This window comes from Saimiri boliviensis, chromosome 7 (assembly GCF_048565385.1).
Source record: "Saimiri boliviensis isolate mSaiBol1 chromosome 7, mSaiBol1.pri, whole genome shotgun sequence".
Taxonomy (NCBI): domain Eukaryota; kingdom Metazoa; phylum Chordata; class Mammalia; order Primates; family Cebidae; genus Saimiri; species Saimiri boliviensis.
This window is the reverse complement of record NC_133455.1, coordinates 36,209,380-36,230,995: the sequence shown is the minus strand read 5'-3', so window position 1 is coordinate 36,230,995 and position 21,616 is coordinate 36,209,380. Positions and strand designations below refer to the sequence as shown.

Genomic DNA, 21,616 nt, shown 5'->3' with positions numbered 1-21,616 from the left:
AGGGGAATGCATGGCCGAGGTTGCTGTGCCGCCTAACTGCAGAGGGTGCAGCTCACTTTCTGATATATGTGCCTTAGGAATGGCCTGCTGGGGAGGAGATGAAAGGACAGTGGTGTTTTCTATTGTTCCCTTAAAAAACTGTGCCTTCTTACTTCTGCATTGTTCCTTTTGCCATCAACTTTGTCTGAAATGGTGTTCTCTGTATCTCCCCATATAGCTAAGTCATGCCCATTCTTTGAGACCCAAGTTTCTTTCTCTAGAAACTTTCCCTGCTTTGTTGTGTCTGTCATAATCTTGCCCTTTCTCCAAATTTATGTAACATTTGTTATCTGAATTAATCACTTGATCCTTACCACGTCCTATGTTTTCTGGAACTTAATTCTATGTTTTTAATCATGTCATACCTTATTTTTGCACTATAGATGCTGAAGAATTTTCTACATTTACTAATTCCAAAATGAGTGATGAAAATATGTCCAAGACACAAACAGTTTACGACTCAGACTCTCAATCAGGTTCTAGTGCTAAAGAAAAGGATCGAGCAGCAAATTTGTGTGTAATGGATCATTTTATGAAAATCTTTTTATACTGCAGGAGAGCAATGGTAATGCAGTCTTTCTTTTTTGCTAGTGTAGTAGACATAAATCTCAGCCCAACAACTCAGGCGTGTAAGATATATTGTATTTATTTTCCTACTATACATAATTTTAGTTGTGACTTTGAGACCTTATCTTGCTGGGTATAGCCTAAGTCACTTTTGAGGTGTACCTGCAGTGATACTGAGGGCATGCGTTGTCCAGTTGTCAGTCAGAGTGGGGAAGCTGCTCCTTTAGTCACCTGTCATCCATCCACCCAGAGCCCAGGTGGTCGTTGTCCCAGTTCATGCAGTTCCTATGAATATGCATGCACCTGTCTACTGAGTTATGGGGTTCTTTCATAATGCAAGGGATTCCTCTATGGGGCTTGATCTCTCTTGGAGGTACCATAGATCGATCTCTTTCTAGCACAGTGAAAGATCTTTCTAGGCTACAGGAAAACCCTGCCCCTGTTGCCGGTCTCCTTCCAGTGACTTGTATGTTCTCTCAAATTCTTTCTTTTTCTTTTTAAATATTATATGAGACACGATTAAATCCAGAATTGGAATTGTTAGCTACAAAGAAATCAGTTTCTCTTTTTCATAGCAGGAAGGGCATATAGTTTAAGCCTCTCAAGCAATAAGGAAAAATCTATCCTTTCTAGATAAGAAAGGAAGACAGGTTCGCATATGCTCCATGGAGTGGATAGAGTGATTTTTGCGTAATGTAATGTAAACCTGGATCCCCTGCTTTGACCATGAACATCAAATCCTAGCCTCCTGGCCTCCAGCGTCAGGGCCCTGGAAGAGCTGGTCCTGAGCACCTTGCAGAACTGAGCTCCTCTGACTCTTGCTGTTGTTTAGCCCACTCCCAGGGGTCAGTGGTCTTGAGAGCCCTTAGCTTGTTCCATCAGTCCTGAGCCCTCAGTTTCAGCTTGCTGTTCCCTGAGCCTCATTGGCTGTTCCCCAAGCCTCAAATGTTCTTCTCCATCCAACACCCCTACTGCCATTTTCACATGACTTGTTCAGCAAATGGTCCCTCATCAGAGGGGACTTCTTTCCTGACCACCCTGTCTAAAGTAACTGTCTTGTCATGCTCTGTCAGGTTCCAACTCATTTCTGCTTTATTTTTCTTTATAAAACTTATTATTGCTTGGAATTATGTTTTTATATGTCTACTTTTCTGGTGTTCATCTTCCCAAATGAACGTAAGCAGCACGAGGGCAGACCCAGTTTCCCTTGCTCATTGCTGAATTCCCAGCACCTAGAACAATGGGATTTTTGGAGTCAGATGACTAGAATACAAATTTGAGTTCACCACTTAGTAGACTCATGACCTTCAGCAAGTTAGCTATGCTGACCCCGTGGCACCATTTCCTCATCTGTAAATTGGGTAAAATACTAGTGCCCAGTGCACACTTAATTTATGGAAATTTTTGTTCAAATTAAATGAGATAATGCATATAATACAGTATCTAACTCATGTAAGTTACACTAAAAATGATGTTATTTTTGCTATTGACATAAAATTTTTGCCAAAAGTTGAAGTTGTTCAGAGATCTGAAACTTTTGGAACTTTGGAGTCTTCTAAATTTTGTATTTGTCGTAGGTTCTTGCTCATCGTGGTGGCTATTGGACTCTGCTTCAGAACTGCTGTCGGGCCTTTTGGAACTTTACTCAGGAACTACAAATACTTCTTAAACAGGGAGTAGATATTTATAAAACATTTCCTATTAGCCAAGATGGTTTCCTCTGCACCTCTGTTTTACCATTCTATTTGGGAGCAGAATTACTTATTGACATGCTAATACAACTACAAAATACCAATTCTATTAAGGCAAGGACACTTTGGTAATTATTTTTATTATATTCAGTTAAAAATATCTTTGTACTATGCCTCTTGGTATAAGTAGAAAATGATGTTTTTCTTGATTTCTCATTTGGTTTTGCTACATTTAATTTGCTTCTCATTATAATTTTGTTTACAGTATATAACTTGCATTGATGTTAACTAACAATAGCTTAGCCTGAAACTTTAGTTTGTTGCAGGGAAGGAAAGTAACATTAACTGAACTCCAGCCCCTACATAAATTAGCCTTAATGCACTTAATCCTTATAACAATTTCTTGACAGATAAAGAAATAGATTCCAAGGAAGATCACATAGCTTGAATAAAGGTGTGATTGGTTGATCTTTATTCCACAGCTTTATCTGTCCTGTTCTATTATTCTGGTCTGCTAGAATTTACAGCCATTTAAAATTTGTTACACTGTGGTTTAAAGCGTGGAAGTAAAATAGAAGTAATATAAATGTAATATAACCTAAACACACTGAAAATTAGTAAACACATACACACGTTGAGCCATGAGGCTTAAAACATTTCTAGAGGAAAATATTTGGCAATGGCAGAAAAGATAAAGAGGGTAAATAAAAATAAACTATTAAGTTTTTTACACTTTATATAAAGTGGTACAATATTAACTCTAAATGGAATGTGGTAAGTTAAGGATGCATTTAATGGTCCCTTGAGTAACTAGTAAAACAGAGATATAGCTGAAAAGTCAATGAAGTAAAAGGGAAGACTAAGTAATGCTCAATTAACTCAAAAGAAGGCAGGGAAGAAGGAACAGAGGAACAAAAAACATGTGACAGGCCAGGTGTGGTGGTGACTCACTTCTGTAATCCCAGCACATTCGGAGGCCAAGGCGAGCAGTTCACCTGAGGTTGGGGGTTCGAGACCAGTCTGACCAACTAAAAATACAAAATTAGCTGGGCGTGGTGGTGCATGCCGGTAATAATCCCAGCTTACTCAGGAGGCTGAGGCAGGAGAATTACTTGAATCCAGGAGACAGAGGTTGAGGTGAGCCGAGATCGTGCCACTGCACTCCAGGCTGGGCAACAAGAGAGAAACTCCATCTCAAAAAACAAACAAACAAACAAACAACATAGGGTAAAGAGAAAACAAGTAGCAAACATTCACTCTAACTTAATGACATCAACAAAAATATTTAATTAGTGGGTTAAAGGTGCCAAATAAAGGGTAGAGATTGTCTGACTGGATAGAAAAGCAAGACACATGTACCTGTCTACCAAGAGAAGCACTCTTAATAGAGAGAAACAGTTATATTGAAAATAAAAGTCTGAAAGAGATGTACCATGAGAACAGGAAAGATAAAAAATTTGGTGAGTCTATATTATTAGATAAGATATTATAAATCAAGGAGTGTTATGAGAGATAAAGAGGGACATTTCATGTTAAGAAGAGGCCCAATCAGGAAGATATATCAATCGTAAATATGTATGCACCTAATAAGAAAAATTAAAAATACATTCTGGACACCCACAGCTTGAAGAACTTCCTGGATGATAAACGCATTGATGTGTCAGGAGGGTGCCATGCCCTGATTCCACAGGGAGAGGGCATGGAAGCTCTGTGAGCCTCTCAGACTTCACCCCATGTAGCTCTTCATTAGGCTGTTCCTGAGTTCTCTTTACAGTAAAACTGTAATTGTAAGTACAGTGCTCTCAGTGAGTTCTGTGAGTCATTGAAGTGAGTTACCAAATTGAAGGGGTTATGGAAACCCCCGTTACAGCTGCTTGGTCAGAAGATCAGGTAGCTTCTGAAGTCTCTTCTAACTTCAACGACTACAGCTCTTGTTAGAGGGAATGTTTATCCTCTATTTGTGTTAATACTTCCCACCCCTGTATATAGGTTACTTTTAATGATATTATTGGGATGGGAAGGCTGGACTTGAGTTACCCAACTGTTTTGGGTTATGATCTGAGCCTCAGATGTATCTAAGAGGCTTTGTTTTGCCTTAAGAATTAAATGTGTCAGGAACTCACAGGAAGTGAATACTATCAACATAGTGACTTTTTTTTTTCTTTTTTTTCTTTATTTTTGAGATGGAGTCTCTCTCTGCTGCCTAGGCTGGAGTGTAGTGGCATGATTTCGGCTCACTGCAACCTCTGCCTCCTGTGTTCAAGTGATTCTCCTGCCTCAGCCTCCCGAGTAGCTGGGACTACAGGCATGTGCCACCACAGCCAGCTAATTTTTTATATTTTTAGTAGAGACAAGATTTCATCATGTTAGCCAGGGTGGTCTTGATACCCTGACCTCGTGATCTCCCCACCTTGGCCTCTCAAAGTGCTGGAATTACAGGCATGAGCCCCTGTGCCCGGCCTGTTACATAGTAACTCTTTAGTGTCTCTTCGTTGCTTTCCTCCTCTATAGGTATGACATTTGCATCTAGGAATGGACATATTATTGTATAAATTAATGAATATAACCAATGTATTAGGAAACTTCATCATGTGTTTATAGTAAAGTCTGTTTTTTTCCTAAAGATCATACCTTACTGATTTCATATCCTTACTTAAATGGATAGTGACTGTATATCAAGAACTGTAGAACATAGTCTGTGCATCCAACATGGTAAACATTAGCCATATGTGGCTACTTAAATTTAAACTTGAACTAATTAAAATGAAATGAAAGTAATTCAGTTGTACTAATCACATTTCAAAAGCTTGGTAGCTGCAGGTGTCCAGTGGCTGTAGGGAATGAAAATGAACAGCACAAATATATAGCACATTTCTATCACCACAGCAAGTTTCATTGAATAATACTGCATCAAATTATCAAGCTTTGACTTGCATAAGGAAAATATTTTTTTCTTTTCAGTTCAGTTCTTTTCCATGTTGCATTTTTATCACATTCAGTTTTCAGACAAAATATGGAGTAAAATCTGAAATGACACATTTTTTTTCCACTGTGCTACTTGCAGCCTATTGAAGACAAAGGAGAATTCAGTGTTCCAAGTTGTTATGGGAATATTAAAAATGATAACGGTGGTTCTAGTCTTACATTTGAGCATCCTTTAGATGATGTAAATGTGGTTGATTTGAAATGGATCCACGACTTTGTGTTAAAATCCCTGGAAGTTTTATATCAAGTGGAAAAATGGGAAACACTAGTATCGCTTGCCATTCAGTTCAATACAGTTTCACAGTAAGTAGTGCTGTAAGGGCAATTAAAAGTAACAGACTTCATTGAAAAAAAAGTCTTTTAACTGATGTTTTCTTTTTAATGTGTTCTTTGCCTCTGTCTAGTGAGAGGTATACAGAACAAGTGACACCACTCCTGGTGTATGCACAGCGCCAGCTTCTGCTGAGAATACACAAGTTCAAGGGCCCAGATATTACCCAACAACCTTGTGCAAGGTATGAGGCTGAATATGGAGAGAAGGTAAGTTTAAGTTCTGTTATTCCTGATGCTGTGATTTCTAATTAGTCCACATATAAAATACAAAGATTTAGAAATGAGATAAATATTAGTATTTCTGCTTTAGTATTAGTATCTCTACTTACTGGCATTTATCATTCAAATCAACAAACATTATTGAGAGCCTGCGATCAAGGCAAACGGGAACTAAGTCCTTGTCCTCAGGAAGCTCATATCAGGTCAAAGCGAACTTAGCCATGAAGCACAATGGGGAAGGTGTCTAGAGCCCATGATTTTTTTTTTTTTTTTTTTTTGTAGACTTGAGTCTCGCTCTGTTACCCACGCTGGAGTGCAGTGGCATAATCTCGGCTCACTGCAACCTCTACCTCTTCCTTAGTGCGTTGATTCAGTCTGTGGCTCTAAATACATCTTTATGATGATGACTTTTGAAATTACATCTCCACTCTAGATCTTTTTTCTAAGTTTTATGTTGATATATCTAACTGCCTGTATCAGCCAGGGTTCAGCCTGAGGAGCGAAACTAGTAAGACAGGTTTATTTTAATCTATGGAGGGGAAAAAATAAATTCAGTGTCTTTCACTATTCCCTTAGAACATGATTCTGATACCAGATGTGTGGGGATTTCTCCTCACTCCTAAGCAAGAAATCAGTTCTGTAGTGGACATCAGCGGGGTGTCTTTTCTGTTTTTGAGATGGAGTTTCTCTCTTGTTGTCCAGGCTGGAGTGCAATGGCACGGACTCAGCTCATTGCAACCTCCGCCTCCTGGGTTCCTGGGTGTCTTTCAATTCAGTTTCTACACAGTCTACCTGGAGATAGCATCAGATCTGGGTTTTTTGTGGTGGTTTCATTATGGAAGCATAACTGATTAAATCATTGGCCATTGGTGATCAACTTAACCTTCCACCCCTGTCTCCTTTGCAGAGGTTAGGGAGTAGGGCTGAAAGTTCTTATCCTGCCATGGTCTTTCTGGTGAGCAGCCCCCATCCTGAAGCTACCTAGGGGCTGTCATTCAACTTATTCGCATACAAAAAGACACCACTTTGGAGATTCCAAGGATTTTAGGAGTTGTATGTCAAGAAACAAAGACAAGACCAAATATATATTTTACAATATCACATCTGTCTATCCAGCCACCTAGCTGGCTATCCATCAAAGGATTTACTACAAGAATTTGGCTTATATGATTGTGGGGGCCAGCTAAGCAAGCTTCAGATCCAAAGGGCAGACAGTCAAGATCATGAACAGGAAGGAACCTCAGGTGGGCAGAGGCTATTACTCATAGGCAGTCAGTGAGGGAAGATCCAGCCAGGTAAAGGACAGTTGTAGAAGCAGCTGCTGCTGGTGTTTGAAGTCCTGGATGCTGCAGGCAGGTCAGAATCATCTGTTTAGGTCAGGTCCCCTGAGGGTAATCTCCCTTGTTTAAAGTCAGTTTAATTAGTATCTGCAAAATCCCTTCACAGTGGCACCTAGTTTGATTGAATAACTGGGATGAAGTGTGTGTATGCTAGAAAATGGATGCTTCCCTCTCTTTCCTCCTCATAATTTAGTCCTAACCAAGCTGATCCATTAAAAAACCACCACACTGCCCAATCAACATCATTTCTTAGTTGAGGAATACACTTCTTAAATTTAGCACATCTCAAACAAACCTGTTCTGCTGTCTTCAGTCAATAACAAGCCTTTCCTGGCTGCCATACACCTTGGAGACATCCCTGCCTCCTCTCTTGCTCTCACACCCCACTTCCAACTGGCTACCAAGTGCTCAACATACAATCCAACTGCTCAGCAGCTCTGACATTCCATCTTTAATATGCTATATACTATACCTCACTATTTGTTTATTATCCAAGCCCTTGTTGTATTTGCTTGGGCTAATGCAGCGACCTCTTAATCATCCTGCACCCCACTTTCAGCCTATATTCTTTTTGTTGTTGTTTTGAGATGGAGTCTTGCTCTGTCACCCAGGCTGGAGTACAGTGGAGTGATCTCACCTTGCTGCAACCTCTGCCTCCCAGGTTGAAGCGATTCTCATGCCTCTGCCTTATGAGTACTTGAAATTATGGGTGCGAGCCACCACAACTGGCTGATTTTTGTATTTTTAGTAGAGATGGGATTTCACAGTGTTGGCCAGGTTGGTCTTGAACTCCTGACCTCAGATGATCCTCCTGCCTTGGCTTCCCAAAGTGCTGGGATTACAGGTGTGAGCCACCACACACAGGCTATAATCTATTCTTAATGCAGCAGATACAGTGACCCTTAAAACCTAATCAGGTTCTGTCACACCTCTGTTTAAAACCCTATGGTGGCTTCCCACCATATTAGGAGTAAAACGAACATCTTTATCATGACCTTAATATAACTTATCCTACATAATGTATCCCCCGATCTCTCTAGTAACCCCTATCCTATGACTCCCCTGTGGGTTTTAACTGCACTGTTCTGTAAGGTGTTTCTGCCTCAGGGTCTTTGCATTTGCTGTTGCCCCTGCTAGGAGTGCTTCTCGCCAAACATCCGTATTGAATCACTCACCTTTCCCAGTCTTTGCTGAATGTTGCATTCTCTGTTAGGCCTTTCCTCCCTACCTTTTTACAGCTCTGTGTCTTTTTGCTCTGTGTCTCTCTAGAGTATTTGCAATTCTTTAATATACTATATAATGTGCCTCACTATTTGTTCATTATCTCTCTTCTCCCACTAAGATGTTTCACAAGAACAGGAGTTTTTGTTTATTTTGTTCTCTGCTTCATCATCCCTTCTTCTTATAACAGTGTTTGGCACAAAATAGGTGTTCAGTAAAGATCGGTTTAACGAAGCCGGTGAAATAGGAAAGACTAGATCAAGTAGGACCTTATGAGGTTGTGGGAAGGAGTTTGGATTTTACTAGGCTGCGTTTATATCTCATTATAAAAGTACCCACAAGGGACAATAAAGAAGAAGCATCTACATCAGACTGGGGTTCCAGGAGGGCTATATTTGTGTGGTAGGTTAGTTCAAGGGATAGGAGTGAAGAAATGGAGAGAAGAGGGTCTTGAGCCCTTTAAAATAAATTTTTTCTTTTAAAAACTTTTATATTTTCAGATATTTTATTATCTTAGGACTCATGTATCTGTTAGAAATAAATTATCAAAATACTATAGAGGAAGTTAGTTCTGAAAAACTTCACCAGGGAAATTAAAATGGCATTAATTATAAGTAGGGTGGAAAAATCTGCCATTGGGAAAGCAGATTATCTTTTAACTTATATAATAGAAGATATAGTTAGACCAGAGAATTTGTAGAATATTAGCAAATCATATTCTAATTGCTCTGCCTAATTTGCCTAACGTTCTTCCAGCTGTGCTCTACAAAAGAAATCTGAAAAATTATGGAACTGCTTTTTTCGTGAAAGTTGTCATGATTAGACACTATTCTGCCAGCTTTTATCTGTAGCATTGTTATATATCTCTTTATTTTGATAAATAAAAAATGAGAGAAACATTACAAGTAAGCCACATTTTTAACTATAAATACCTGACTAATATTTGTTTTTATCTTTCTTTTTAAAGATAACCTGCCGAAATTTTGTTGGGAAGCAACTTAAGATTAGTTCTTCACCCATTGAAGAAACAAGCAACTGCACAGATTTACTAAAAATGCTTATCTATTCAGGTCAGACCAATCTTAGCTTGAAGGTTTGTTTTCTCTAAATCGAGGTTTGCCATTGTGTTCTGCAAGTCAAACCTTCCATAATTAGGATGTTTATAAAAATTTCTTTTGCAGGTTTAATTGACTGAAAATAATGCGTTTGATTTTTACCATCTTACGTTGCTGTAAATGTTACCTAAGGGGGATTAAAACACATTTATCTTTAATTTAAACGTTTAAGTTCAGGTGTCCATGTGCAGGTTTGTTACAGAGGTAAACATGTGGCATGGGGGCTCATTGTACAGATGATTTCATCACCCAGCTATTAAGCCTAGTATGCTTTAGTTATTTTTCCTGATCCTCTCCATTCTCTTCACCCTCTGATAGGCCCTATTGTGTGCTGTTCCCCTCTATGTGTCCATGTTTTCTTATTATTTAGCTCCTACTTATAAGTGAGGACATGTGGTATTTTGGTTTTCTGTTCCTGCATTTGTTTCCTCCAGCTCCATCCATATTCCGGCAAAGGACATGATCTCATTCTTTTTTATGGCTGCATAGTATTCCATGGTATGTATGTCTCACCTTTTCTTTATCCAGTCTATTATTGATGGGCATTAAGATTCATTCCACATCTTTGCTAATTGCTCTACAGTTTGTCTAATGTTCTTCCAGATGTGCTCTATAAAAGTGTGCATGTGTCTTTATAAGAGAACAATTTATATTATTTTGGAGACACACACACACACACACACACACACACACACACACCCACACCCAGTAATGGGATTGCTAGGTGAAATGGTATTTCTGTCTTTAGGTCTTTGAAGAATTGCATCACTGTTTTCCACAATGGTTGAACTAGTTTACACTCCCACTAACAGTGTATAAGCGTTCCTTTTTCTCCACAACCTTGCCAGCATCTGTTATTATTTGTTTTTTACTAACAGCCAGTCTGACTGGTGTGAGTTGGTATCTCATTGTTGTTTGGTTTGCATTTCTCCATTGATCAGTGATATAGAGCTTTTTTTCATATGATTGTTGGCCACGTATATGTTCTTTTTTGAGAAGTGTCTGCTTATGTCTTTTGCCCACTTTTTAATGGGGTTTTTTTTTTCTTGTAAATTTGTTTAAGTTCCTTATAGATGCTGGATATTAGACCTTCGTTGGATGCATAGTTTGAAAACATTGTCTCCCATCTGTATATCTGTTTACTCCGTTAATAGTTTCTTTCACTGTGCAGAAGCTATTTAGTTTAATTAGACCCCATTTGTCAATTTTTGCTTTTGTTGCAATAGCCTTTGACATCTTTGTTATGAAATCTTTGCCTGTGCCTATGTCCTGATATAGTATTGCCTAGGTTGTCTTCCAGGGTTTCTATAGTTTTGGGTTTTGCAATTAAGTCTTTAACGCACCTTGAGTTAATTTATGTAGATGGTGTAAGGAAGGGGTTTAGTTTCAATCTTCTGCATAGGGCTAGCCAGTTATCCCAACACCATTTATTTAATAGGGATTTTTTTTCCTATTGCTTGTTTTGTCAAGTTTGTTGAAGATTAGATAATGTAGATGTGTGGTCTTATTTCTCAGCTCTCTATTCTGTTCTGCTGGTCTGTGTGTCTTTTTTTTATCATCACCATGCTGTTTTGATTACTGTCCTGTAGTTTAGTTTGAAGCCAGGTAGTGTGATGTCTCCAGCTTTGTTCTTATTGCTTAGGATTGCCTTGGATATTCAGGCTCTTTTTTGGTTCTATATGAATTTTAAAATAGTTTTTTTCTTGTTCTGTGAAGAATCTCAATAGTACTTTAATAGGAATAGCAGTAAATCTATAAATTTCTTTGAGCAGTATGACTGTTTTAATGATATTGATTCTTCCTATCCATTGGATGGAATATTGTTCCATTTATTTGTTCCATCTCTGATTTCTTTGAGCAGTGGTTTGTAGTTCTTGTAGAGATCTTTTATCTCCCTATTTAGCTGTATTCCTAAATATTTTATTCTTTTTGTAAAATGCATTTTTTAAAAGTCTAATCTGTAAGTTAGATAAGAGAAATAAAAGGAAAAGGGAAATAGATTTGAAAAAAGATGGAAAAAGGTTGTTTTGCACATTTTTTTTCTCGTTTTTATCTTACTTATGAATGCTTTTGCTATTTGGCCTTTCACTATTTTCTTTATTCTGTTTTGACTCCCATAATAACTTCCATTTCCCTGATTAATATAGATTATTCTATTGATTTTGCTAAGTTATAGATCTGTTAACTAGGGCACAGAAGATTTGGGAATGTCATGACTTCTTTGCTTTTAGCTGATAAGCCCTGGATTAGTCTGTTTTCGTGCTGCTTATAAAGATATACCTGAGACTGGATAATTTATGAAGAAAAAGAGGTTTAATGAACTCACAGTTCCAGATGGCTGGGGAGGCCTCACAGTCATAGCAGAAGGCAAAGGAGGAGCAAAGTCACATCTTACCTAGTGGCAGGCTGGAGAGCATGTGCAGTGGAGCTATACTTTATGAAAACATCAGATCTTGCCTGACTTACTTACTATCACAAGTACAGCATAGGAAAACTCACCTCCATGATTCAATTACCTCCCACTGGGTCCCTCCCGCAGCATGTGGGGATTATGGAAGCTACAATTCTAGATGAGATTTGGGTGGGGACATAGCCCCTGACCTCTCCCAAATCTATGTCCTCACATTTCAAAACCAATTATGCCTTGCCAGCAGTCTCCCAAAGTCTTAATCATTTCAGCCTTAACTTAAAAGTCCACAGTCCAAAGTCTCATCTGAGATAAGGCAAGTCCCTTCAGCCTATGAGCCTCTAAAATCAAAAGCAAGTTAGTTATTTCCTAGATACAATGGGGGTACAAGCATTGGGTAAATACACCCATTGCAAATGGGAGAAATTAGCAAAAATAAGCAAATCTAAAATCCAATAGGGCAGTCATTAAACCTTCAAGTTCCAAAATGATCACCTTTGACTCCTTAGGTCCTTTGATGCCTTACGTCCAGGTCATGCTGATGCCAAGAGGTAGGCTCCCATAGCTTTGTGGGTTTGCAGGGTATGGCCCCTGCTTCTGGGCACTTTCACAGGCTGGCGTTGAGTTTCTGTGACTTTTCTGGGTGCACAGTGCAAGCTGTCAGTGGATCTATCATTTTGAGGTCTGGAGGATAGTGGCCTTCTACTTACAGCTCCACTAGGCAGTGCCCCAGTGGGGACTCTGTGTGAGGGCTCCAACCCCACATTTCCCTTCTGACTGCCCTAGCAGAGGTTCTCCATGAGGGCCCAACTCCTGTGGCAAACTTCTTCCTAGAATATTTAGGTGTTTCCGTACATCCTCTGAAATCTAGGTGGAGCTTCCCAAATCTCAATTTTTGACTTCTGTGCACATGCAGACTCAACACCATGTGGAACTGCCAAAGCTTGGGGCTTGCATCCTCTGAAGCTATGGTCTGAGCTGTGCCTTAACCCCTTTTGGCTCTGGCTGGAGAGGATGGGATGCAGGGCATCAAGTCCCTGGTCTGCACATAGCAGTGGGGCCCTTGACCTGGCCCAGGAAATCATTTTTCCCTCCCAGGCCTCTGGGCCTGTGATGGGAGGGGCTGCTGCAAAGGTCTCTGACATGATGTGGAGACATTTTCCCCATTGTCTTGGTGATTAACATTTAGCTCCTTGTTAGTTATGCAAATTTCTGCAGTCTGCTTGAATTTCTCCTCAGAAAATGGGTTTTTCTTTTGTACTGCATTGTCAGGCTGCAAAATTTCCCAACTTTTGTGCTCTGTTACCTCTTGAACGCTTTGCTACTTAGAAATTTCTTCTGCCTGATACCCTAAATCATCTCTTACTTTCAAAGTTCCACAGATCTCTAGGGCAGGGGCAAAATGCTGCTAGCCTCTTTGCATAGCAAGAGTGACCTTTACTCCAGTTTCCAACAAGTTCCTCATCTGCATCTGAGACCACTTCAGCGTGGACTTTGTTGTCCAAATCACTATCAGCAGCATTTTGGTCAAAGCCATTCAACAAGTCTCTAGGAAGTTCCAAACTTTCCCACAGCTTCATTTCTTCTGTGCCCTCTAAGTCTCTAGGAATTTTCAAATTTTCCCACATTTTTATGTCTTCTGAGCCCTCCAAAGTGTTGCAACCTCTGCCTGTTACCCAGTTCCATAGTTGCTTTCACATTTTTGGGTATCTTTATAGTAGTGCCCCACTACCTGGTACCAATTTACTGTATTAGTCCATTCTTATGCCGCTAATAAAAACATACCTGAGACTGGGTAATTTATAAAGAAAAAGAGATTTAGTCGACTCAGTTTCACATGACTGGGGAGGCCTCACAATCATAGTGGAAGGCAAAAGAGGGGCAAAGGCACATCTTATATGGCCACAGGCAAGAGAATGCGTACAGGGGAACTCCCATTTATAAAACCATCAGATCTCGTGAGACTTACTCGCTGTTACAAGAACAGCAGGGGAAAGACCTACTCCCATGATTCAATTACCTTCCACTGGGTCACTCCTATGATACATGGGGATTATGGGAGCTAAAATTCCGGATGAGATTTGGGTAGAGAGATTAGCCAAACTATATCAAGCCCTTTTGGAATGTTTTCAGCCATGCAACTTGTAGGAATGATGCAATAGAATGAGATAATGTTTTCTCTAAATTGCACTTTTCATGTGTCTCTGTTTCTGGTATCAAAAAGCCATGTAAGTCTTCCCTTTGAAGTGTTAGAATTCTTTCACTTATTTATCTAGTCATTTTATGTGTGTGCTTGTGTATAAATGTAAGCATTCATTCATTTATTTATGGAGGCAGTCAGCCAGTCATTCAGCAAACATTTACTGAGTATCTACTATGTGTGAAGTGCTGTACTAGGTTCTGAGAATATAAGGATGAATGAGACTAAAGATTTGTTTCCTGGGAGTTTATGGTCCATTAAAGGAGATGAATAAAAACCCAGAGATTATAGTATAGAGTGGTAAGATACGTACTGTTATTACTATTGCTTCTGCCATAATCAATAATAGTTAACAGCAAGCGTCTGCAGTTGTGAGACTGCAATAAATCCAGTGGGGCTAATTTCAAAGGAAAAGGCAAAAGCTGAGGTTAGAAAGGTTGGCAGGAATTGGATAATAAACTGTCTTAGAGGGCAGGATAGAGATCTAGTTTTATCTGGAGAACTGAGGGGAGCTGGTTAAAAGAATTTAAAGAAAGAAAGTGAAACGATCGTATTGGCATTCTTTTCACTTGATCTTAGCCCAAAGGCCAAGAAGTGATATATTTGCTTGTTTTTGAAAACCTTTGGCAGCTGTGTGGGAAATAGATTGAAAAGAGACCAAATGGAAGTAGAAGAGTGGCCACTGATGACTTGTGTCTTAAAGTACAGGTGATGAAAGCCTGGACTTGGGTGGTGAAAACAGAGGAAGGGACAGATGTGAAGAAGAGACAGAGGATGTCCACAGGACTGTGGTCTGCACTGGCTGGAGGTGGGGTATGGGTGAGGGAGGGAAGAGTTCAAGTCGCCTTGGATGGATGATGATGTCTTCACCCAGATAGGAAAACCGAAGTGGGAGCAGGTTAGAGGAAAAGGTCACTTTGGAATGACTTGCTTGGATGTAGTTCATCCAAACTTGGATGACAATGAGTACAGCCATTCAGTGTATGGTTGGATATACTAACAGGGCACTCAGGAGAGAGCCAGTTTGGAGATGTGTATTTTAGTCATCAGTATATTGGTGGTGGTAGAAGTCAGGGGTTTGGATGAGGTCACCAAGGGAAAGTTATATAGAGCATAAACCTGAGGATGGCCTCCTGGATAGCACCAATGTTTAGGAAGCCGTGTGAGTCAAAGCAGGCTACGGTTATACAGCAGTAACAAACAATCCCAAGTGTCATTGCTTTAACACAAGGGAAAATCTGTTTCCTGTGCATGCTTTTAGTGAGGTTGAATCCTGGGCTGCTCATCATGATGGAATCCTCATATTGGTGCAAACTTCCATGGTTGTTTCCAAGTCAAAGAACAGAATTTTAATGTGACCTTTTAGGAGTGTATACTGGGAGACATGTGGTGAAGCCCTGCAGAGGCATGGGTTACGGGCACAGGCTTTGCCAGACTGTATGTACATATACTATATGCTTTATGCTAAGGGCTTTATATGGATTATCATATTTAATTATTATAACAACCCCAATAAAAGAATTATAATTATGCATTGCACATTAGGGACTCTTAAGAATGCTTTGTGAATATTAGCTTACAGTCACGTAATGAGGTAAGTTTGTTATTGTCTCAATTTTTCAGGCAGGAAAAAGGTGTTGTAAATTTTGCGGTAGCTCTTAAAGCTGTAACTTGAAAGTGACACACTTTGTGTCTGTTGACATTTCCCTGGCCACAGTCACATGGCCACACCTAACTTCGGAAGGAGTAGACAAGTATGTTTCTATGCTGTACTCAGGATAAAGAGGTACAGAATGTGTGAAGGTCCTAATGACTGTCATGGGAACAAAAGAGGAAGAGCAGGATTTGAAAGAGATTGGGACGAGGCCTAAGAGCTGGGAAATATAACAAGTGGAAGTGATATAAACAAGGCCAAGGCGAGAGAGAGTTTTAAGGAAAAGGAAATAGTCAGCTATCAGAGAGAGAGAGAAATCACATAAGATGAAGACAGACTGTTGTGTTTGGCAGTATAGGTGGTCACTGTCACTGGCCTTTTTGCTATGATTATCGCCAACATAGGGCCTTGTTCTAGCTGTTTTCTCTTCCTGAAATGCTTTTTCTTAATTTAGATGTCTGACTAATGAGTCCATCATCTCCTTTAAGTTGTTATGTACCTCTCATCTTTTCAAGGAGGCTTAACCTGAGCAGGTAAGCCTGCTGAAAATAAATCAGTTTTTATTTATTTATTTGTTTGTTTTTTGAGATGAGGTCTTGCTTTGTCGCCCAGGCTGGAGTGTAGACGTACAATCCCAGCCCACTGAAACCTTCGCCTCCCAGGCTCAAGCGATTTTCCTGCCTCATCCTCCTAAGTAGCTAGGATTACAGGCACGTGCCACCACACCCAGCTAATTTTTTGTATTTTAGTAGCGACGGGGATTTGCCATGTTGGCCAGGCTGCTCTTGAACTCCTAACCTCAAGCAGTCTACATGCCTGGGTGTCCCAAAGTGCTGGGATTACAGGTGTGAGCCAATATACCCGTCCTGAGCATTCAGTTTGAAACTGCACCCTGCCTGCTTTCTACCAATTACCTTTACTCTGTCATATATTTTCCTTTTTTCTGAAGCACTTCTCACCATCTATCATACGGTATAATTTAGGTGTTTTTTTTTGTATTTATTGATAACTAAGCTGTTCCTCCTGATACAAGCTTTATGAGGGCAGGGGTTAATTGTTTTGTTCACAGATGTAACCCACATGTCTTCATCAGTGTCTGATATATGGTAGGAATTTATTATCTCTTTGCTGAATTAATGAGTTTGTGACCTTAGAAATGATGGGGAGGGAGTATTTTGAATGGTGAGTGCAGCAGTGGTAAGCTGCACCTGCAGAAATTCATCAAGAAACTCGTAATCTGGCTGGGCGCAGTGGCTCACATATGTAATCCCAGCACTTTGGGAGGCCGAAGCAGGTTGATCACCTGAGGTCAGGAGTTTGAGACCAGACTGGCCAACATGGCGAAACCCCATTTCTACTAAAAATACAAAAATTAGCTGGGCATGGTGGCATATGCCTATAATCCCAGTTACTCGGGAAGCTGAGGCAGGAGAATTGACTGAACCCAGGAGGTGGAGGTTGCAGTGAGCCAAGATCGTGCCATGGCACTCCAGCCTGGGCAACAAGAGTGAAACTCTGTCTAGAAAGGAAAGGAGAAGAGAGGAGAGGGGAGGAGAGGAGAGGGGAGGGGAGGGGAGGGGAGGAAAGAGAAAGGAGGAAAGGAGGAAAGAAGGAAAGAAGAAGGAAAGAAAGAGAAAGAAGGAGAGAAAGAAAAAGTAAGTCATGGAACAGAAAATTGCTTTTCAGGAAGCTTAGCACCTACTCGGAAGGCTGAGGCAGGGGAATTGCCTGAACCCAGAAGAAGGTGACAGTGAGCCAAGATCATGCCATTGCTCTCCAGCCTGGGCAACATCTTGAGAGGAGGGGAGGGGAGGGGAGGGGAGGGGGGAGGGGAGGGGAGGGGAGGGGAGTTATGGAACAGAGAATTGCTTGTTTCAGGAAGCTTAGCACCTACTCGGGAGGCTGAGGCAGGAGAATCGCTTGAACCCAGGAGGAGGTCACAGTGAGCCAAGATCATGCCATTGCACTCCAGCCTGGGAAACAAGAGTGAAACTCTGTCTTGACAGAAAGAAAGAAAGAGAGAGAAAGATAGAGAGAGAGAGAAAGAAAGAGAAAGGGAAAGGGAAAAGGAAAGGAAAGGGAGGGGAGGGGAAGGGGAAGGAAAGGAAAGAGGGAAGGAAGGAGAAAAAGAAAGTAAGTTATGGAACAGAGAATTGCTTTTCAGGAAGCTTAGCACCAGCAGGAACCGGCAGGAAATGTAGAGCTGGGGGAAGGGCGGGGGTGGGGGCGGTGGTTCAGGGGGTTTTGTTTTGTTATATGTCGTTTTAATAGAAGAAAAAAAGCATATTTACATATTAAATAGAAAAAGGCAGTAAAGAGGGAGAGCTTATTGATAGGAGAGACAAATATTCAATAGAGCAAGGGTCTTGAGGAGACAAAAGGCAGAGAGAGAGTGGGATACAGGGGGATGATGCTTAGACAGGAGGGTGAGACATCTTCTCTGCTAGGGCAGAAAGAAAGTAGAGAATAAACCCAGGAAGGGAAGTGTGTAGGCGGTAAAGGTAGAGATGGAAAGCATTCTCATTGGTACTGGAGATTTTTCTCAATGAAATAAGGGGCTGAGAGCATAGCTGATGTTGATCGGGTTGGAGATTTCAGGAGTGAAAGAGTGGGCTGGCCACTAAGGGCATCGGAGAAGGGAAGGGATAAGAGCTGTAGAGTCATTTAGACGCTCCAACTGAATGAGGTTGTTGACCATGAATTTGTAGGTGTTACTGCCAATGATAAATCAGATTACCCCTCATGGTCAGAAACAATGGGAAGACCACCTTATGGTCCATCATGTGTGACGAGTTTTATTCAGGGTGTAGTCTTCCTGGGTATGTTCTTTTCTTGATCTTGTCTGTGAAACCTGGGGAGTTCCCCTACTTTGGGATCCATAACTCAAAATGTGATTTGTGGTATTCCTTCCATCTTAAAAAGAGTTGCTACAAATATAAGAAAATATGTCAAAAATGGTTGTTATCAAAATGATGACTAGCATTAAAGGGATAAGAAAAACATCTAGTAAAATTCTAGACCTGTGCACCTGTAGCTGTTTACTGATAATAGATGCAACATATTAGATAAGCACTTGGCTTGCCTCCTGTTAAAGCTACATTTGGAAAGGGGAAGAGGGTGGTGGTGGGACAGGAGGGAAGGGAGGTGCAGTCAGGCTATAGTAATCCTTTGTGTTGATTCTCCATAATGGTTGAAGCACCGACAGTTTGAGCAAGGATTAGGACGGGAATATTTGAATAGATAAAATTTTCAAAATACCGTAATGGCAGTAATAATTTATTGAGCTGGAACTATATTTAGCTTCTTTAATTTTTACAGTCAAAGGAGGTAGATATTATTATGCTCATATTGCAGATGAGAAAATTAAACGTTACTAGTAAGTAGTAAGCCTGAGATTCAAAACCTGCTATAATTGTTCAACCCATGAGTGCTCCACTGTGCTGCCTGGCCTGCTTTCCATTGCTCCCTTTCAGAATGGAATTGCCTCTAAACCTACAGCATTCAAGAAGAAATTTGCTACATTTCAGTGGTCATTGAAGACAGACACTTTATTCTGACTTACTGTGATAGTGTGGTAATTTTTGGATGATCCTCTGTAACTAATTATAGGTTTTACATGGAATTGTTGTTATTAAAAACTTGGCATCCACCTTATAGCTCTAAGATTTTAGGACCTCTGTTATTGAGAACATTTAAAAATTTTTTTTTGGTATATGCTCTTGGGTTTATTTGGCAAAGTCGTAGAATGCTGAATTTTTTCAGTGTACTGAACTCGGACCATCAACATATTTGTAGCATGTTGGGTCTAACGTATGTCGTCACCCTGATATGTTTGCAGTTCTTTTAAAAGACAGAGTACTCATGATGGTTTTCACACCAGATTGCTGCTTTAGACCATCATAGATTTTCTTTTGGCATAATAGCATTTAATGGTGATGCTCGATACATTTAATTCTTCAGAATAGATGTTGCAATGCTCCACTGCCTAGGAACATTTGGTGTACTCATTATTTAACAGCATCCTATTCTCCCTTCCACTATTTAATAATGCATGTGTAATTTCATATAGTCTCTGTAGGATTTTGGAGAAGTGAGAAGACTTCATTTTATAGATATTCTTGTATGGGTGAGTAACTCGCCTGCTTGTTAAGCTCCATAGGGGAGATAACTCTATGGATATGCCTTTTACTGAAGCTGTTTTTGCATTCTGCCTGGGATCTCTCTTGAGTTTTGACCTTACTAGTGTTTAAGTTGTCTGGTAGAGTTATTCAGTCCTCAGGTGTGTTGGAATTTTCAACCCTTTGGCAGGTGTGTTTTATTAGTGCCCTTGGGCATTTGGATTGATGTGGCCACGTGTGTAGGAAGCAGCTCACATTTCAGATCGCTTGCTGGGATCCTTCCTTGGTGGACCCATCTCTCAGGAGTCATTGGCATTTTAGCTTTCATTTCTACATTGGTACAGTGAAAGACACAATGTTTTTCATTCATTTTTTTTGCTCCTTCTCCTTCTCTTCTTTCTTATCTGTTTCAAATTGTTGAGGCTATTAGTGCCTTTGGAATAGCTTCTTAAATTATCCATGGAAGTTTTCAGAGAGGAACCCCCCTTGAGGCAGAGCTGTCAAGATAAGGGCTCTGAAGCTAATGCTACTTCCTCATTGCTTTGCATCATTTATCTACTGCAGACAGCCACGTCACCAGAAGCAGAACCCTAATTAGACAACCAGGAAAAAGTTATGCAGAGCTTGAACAAAGGGGAGAAAAAGAAAGTAAAATAGAGTTTAGGAAGAACACAAAGGAATTATTTATCAGCCAGATAAAAAAAGTAGTGGGGTGATTTTATTCAGACTGTTCTTATTATAAATAAAAAGTTTCAGATTTTATTGTAGAATGTAAGCTTGGTGAGAGCAGAGACTGTGTCTGTTTTTTTTTCTCGTGTGTCTCCTTCGGTGCCTGGCACAGTGCCTAGTACTTGTGAGTGCTCAATTTATATTTAAAAAATACGTGACTAACAGTCATGATGTGAGGCTTCATCTGCTGAATGCTTACTCTGTGACAGGCTCTGCACTAGACACGCTGCACCTCCTCACACAGGTTAAAATCGTCAACCCGATTTTGGTGAGAGGGATACTCTGGGAATAAATAGGACAGGAATAAGCCTGAGCAAAGTTAATGAGGGTAGAAACTGGAGTCCTTGTGAACCTAGTGAGCAGGCAGTTATCATCCCAGTTGTAACAACCATTTGAAACTATGGCCTAGAGAAAGTAACTATCTCATATATTTTATGTGGGGGCTTCCAGTTTTCTTCCTTTCATTTGCTCACTGTTAAGCACTGAATATTTGTGGTTCCCCCCCAACAAGACCCCTGCCAAATTCACATGTTAAAATCTTAACCCCTAATGTGATGATCTTAGGAGGTGGGGCCTTTGGAGGATTAAGTTAGGTCATGAGGGTGGAACCCTTATGAATGGCATTGATGTCTTTATTTTAATTAATTAATTAATTAATTAATAAAATGGAGTTTCGCTCCATCGCACAGGCTGGAGTTCAGTGGCATGACCTCGGCTCACTGCAACCTCCATCTCTGGGGTTCAAGTGATTCTCCTGCCTCAGCCTCCTGAGTAGCTGGACTACAGGCACCTGCCACCACACCTAGCTAATTTTTGTATTTTCAGTAAAGATGGGGTTTCACCTCATCTCCTGACCTAAGGTGATCCACCCGCCTTGGCCTCCCAAAGTCCCCTGATCTCACTCTTTAAGGAGAAAAAGCAAAAGCCAAGCTCATGAGTTTTTGCAAGAAAAATAAAGAAACAGAGCAGAATCCTGCAATCTTCAGGGTGTTGCGGAT

The 21,616-nt window shown here is 40.3% G+C and overlaps 1 protein-coding gene across 4 annotated transcripts in view; it reads left to right on the top strand.

Annotated features, from left to right (window-relative positions):
- Nucleotides 1-21,616, top strand: part of CFAP54 (cilia and flagella associated protein 54) — a 318,455-nt gene that overhangs the window by 131,411 nt on the left and 165,428 nt on the right. For all 4 annotated transcript variants that reach the window (XM_010340325.3, XM_074402388.1, XM_074402387.1 and 1 more), the window contains 5 exons: nucleotides 423-604; nucleotides 2,184-2,411; nucleotides 5,362-5,585; nucleotides 5,687-5,822; nucleotides 9,363-9,465. In XM_010340325.3, coding sequence (XP_010338627.2) covers nucleotides 423-604; nucleotides 2,184-2,411; nucleotides 5,362-5,585; nucleotides 5,687-5,822; nucleotides 9,363-9,465 — 873 coding nt within the window. The remainder of the gene's footprint in view (nucleotides 1-422; nucleotides 605-2,183; nucleotides 2,412-5,361; nucleotides 5,586-5,686; nucleotides 5,823-9,362; nucleotides 9,466-21,616) is intronic.